This window comes from Babylonia areolata, chromosome 21 (genome assembly GCF_041734735.1).
Source record: "Babylonia areolata isolate BAREFJ2019XMU chromosome 21, ASM4173473v1, whole genome shotgun sequence".
Taxonomy (NCBI): domain Eukaryota; kingdom Metazoa; phylum Mollusca; class Gastropoda; order Neogastropoda; family Buccinidae; genus Babylonia; species Babylonia areolata.
Window position 1 is genome coordinate 25,475,275 of NC_134896.1, and position 2,500 is coordinate 25,477,774.

At 38.4% G+C, this 2,500-nt stretch overlaps 1 protein-coding gene across 1 annotated transcript in view; it reads right to left on the minus strand.

The window, feature by feature from the left end:
• LOC143296286 (zinc finger HIT domain-containing protein 2-like) overlaps window positions 1-2,500 on the minus strand; it is an 18,932-nt gene that overhangs the window by 16,394 nt on the left and 38 nt on the right. Inside the window, exons 1-2 of the mRNA XM_076608133.1 lie at window positions 2,427-2,500; window positions 764-913 (exon numbers count right to left, since the gene is read on the minus strand). The exon at window positions 2,427-2,500 is cut by the window's right edge and continues 38 nt beyond it. Coding sequence (XP_076464248.1) covers window positions 764-913; window positions 2,427-2,500 — 224 coding nt within the window. The remainder of the gene's footprint in view (window positions 1-763; window positions 914-2,426) is intronic.

Below are 2,500 nucleotides of genomic sequence, written 5' to 3' on the forward strand. Positions count from 1 at the left end.
ATTGTGTATGTCCACATAAGCTAATACTGGTGCAGGAAAACTTGATATACTATTAGAGCAATGTAGACAATGCCAGATGTATTCATGCATGAATCCAGACACTGCTGTTATTGGAGGAGAAAAAAAATTATGAAAGAGCAATGTTCATAGCATAAAAATCCTGGCAAAGAAAAAAAGTGTTAACACAGCATACATACTAACAAAGGGGACATAAAATTTTCTTCTTTTCAAAAAGAACACACAATTTTTTTGCATGTATGAACATATATATATATATATAGAGAGAGAGAGAGAGAGAGAGAGAGATATATAATGCCTAAAAATGCACTTTAAATTTAGCTTTTATGTCATGTATGACATGTATGTCAGTTTCAACAAGGTGAATTTTCTATTTCACATACAGTGGCACACACACACATACTTGTCTGCCTGTCTGTCTGTCTGTCTCTCTCTCGCTCATACACAAACACATACACAAAACACACACACACACACACACACATGCACACACGCACACACACACAAATAATAAGGACAACCACCAAATCAACCACAATTTTCAGTGTAAATTCTACAAGGCATTCAGTGTTACTGTGTCATTCTCAAACTAAAATGTGTTTTCAAATGTAAATCATCGAATGACAATAAATTCTAAGACCCCTTCTTCAGGATCAAAGGTCCATCTTGTTTTTTTTAGAAAATCCTAACACAGAATATTCATTTTAAGGTCCCACAGGAAACATGTTGTCATGCACTCTGTTACCTCATCACATGCTCTTTCATTTCGTCCATGACCCAATCCCGATAGAAGGATTCTGAACACCCTTCATGCTTCTTGTGGCGGTAGCAATCAAGACTGCAGTAGGCAATGTTGCATCGTGGGCATGTGTAACGAGCCTCTTTCTGCACACAGCTAAAGTCATGAAAGCAGGGTGAGTGCTTTTACAATGGACAATTTTCTTTTTAAACCATGTAGCACACATACACATGCACAGGTTCACACATATGTGGAGTGATGGCCTAGAGGTAACGCGTCCACCTAGGAAGCGAGAGAATCTGAGCGCGCTGGTTCGGATCATGGCTCAGCCGCCGATATTTTCTCCCCCTCCACTAGGCCTATAGTGGTGGTCTGGACGCTAGTCATTCAGATGAGACGATAAACCGAGGTCCCGTGTGCAGCATGCACTTAGCGCAGGTAGAAAAACCCACAGCAACAAAAGGGTTGTTCCTGGCAAAATTCTGTAGAAAAATCCACTTCGATAGGAAAAACAAATAAAACTGCAGGCAGGAAAAAATACAAAAAAATGGGAGGCGCTGTAGTACAGCGACACACTCTCCCTGGGGAGAGCAGCCCGAATTTCACACAGAGAAATCTGTTGTGATAAAAAGGAATGCAAATACAAATGCATGCACATGACACCCAACATATACTGTGTACATGCACACACACACATGTACACATACACCATGTGTATATGTACATAAACACTCACATGCAAATGCAAGCATGTGTGCACGCACGCACGCACGCACGCACACACACACACACACACACACACACACACACACATACACCAGTGAATTACACACACCATCAATAACAGATACAAATGAACACACATATTTTAACCTAAACACACACACACACACACACACACACACACACAATCAAAACCAACCACACATACCTTCTACCCCCTTTTCTTTCTTTTCATCTGATGGTGAAATTATAAACTGGGTTAACAAGATTTCAAATTTTGTTCTTTCATAAACTCATTCATTCATTCAAAACTGCTGTTTAAACTTGTCAATGAAAACTGCTGTTTAAACTAGTGTATGCCAAATTACTGGAAGCTGGTCCTGCATGTTCCATTTACTGGCTATCTACAAATTAATAATACAATACAAACATGCTAAATAGTAAAAAATAATATTTCCGTTACAATCCATACTGACAATCTGTTCATAATTATAACTAATTAACACTCATGCGAATGACAAACATGTTCCTTCCTTGTAATAGATCGTGTCAAATGGTGGAAGTGATATTAACTGGTCTGTAATTTCATTAAACTAGTTTCAGTGATTACAGATGTACATCTCATGCAGAATGGGTTGTACTACTGTGTCTAATTTTGAACTTCCTTTGGTATCAACTATCATGCATCATACTACTTTTCAGTTCATGACTTGTGACACCTCAGACTTTCTACACCCATGTTTTCTGTTGTTGTTGTTTTTGTGATCATTTCCTTTACACTCGTCTTTCGCCCTGCCAACAACCTCAGCTTTCATTTCGGATGTAAGGAGTTTTCACTTTCGATTCTCATTGGAACATGACTTCTGACAAAAGCGTCAAGAATTTATGATACAGTATTTATGACAAACTTAATAATTTCGAAATTATGTATGATATAAAAACGTACATGCTGCAGGTGCTTTTTTTGTTGCCCAATACAGGACTTTCATCTTCGTTCTCTGAGTCAGAGTTTTCCACGAT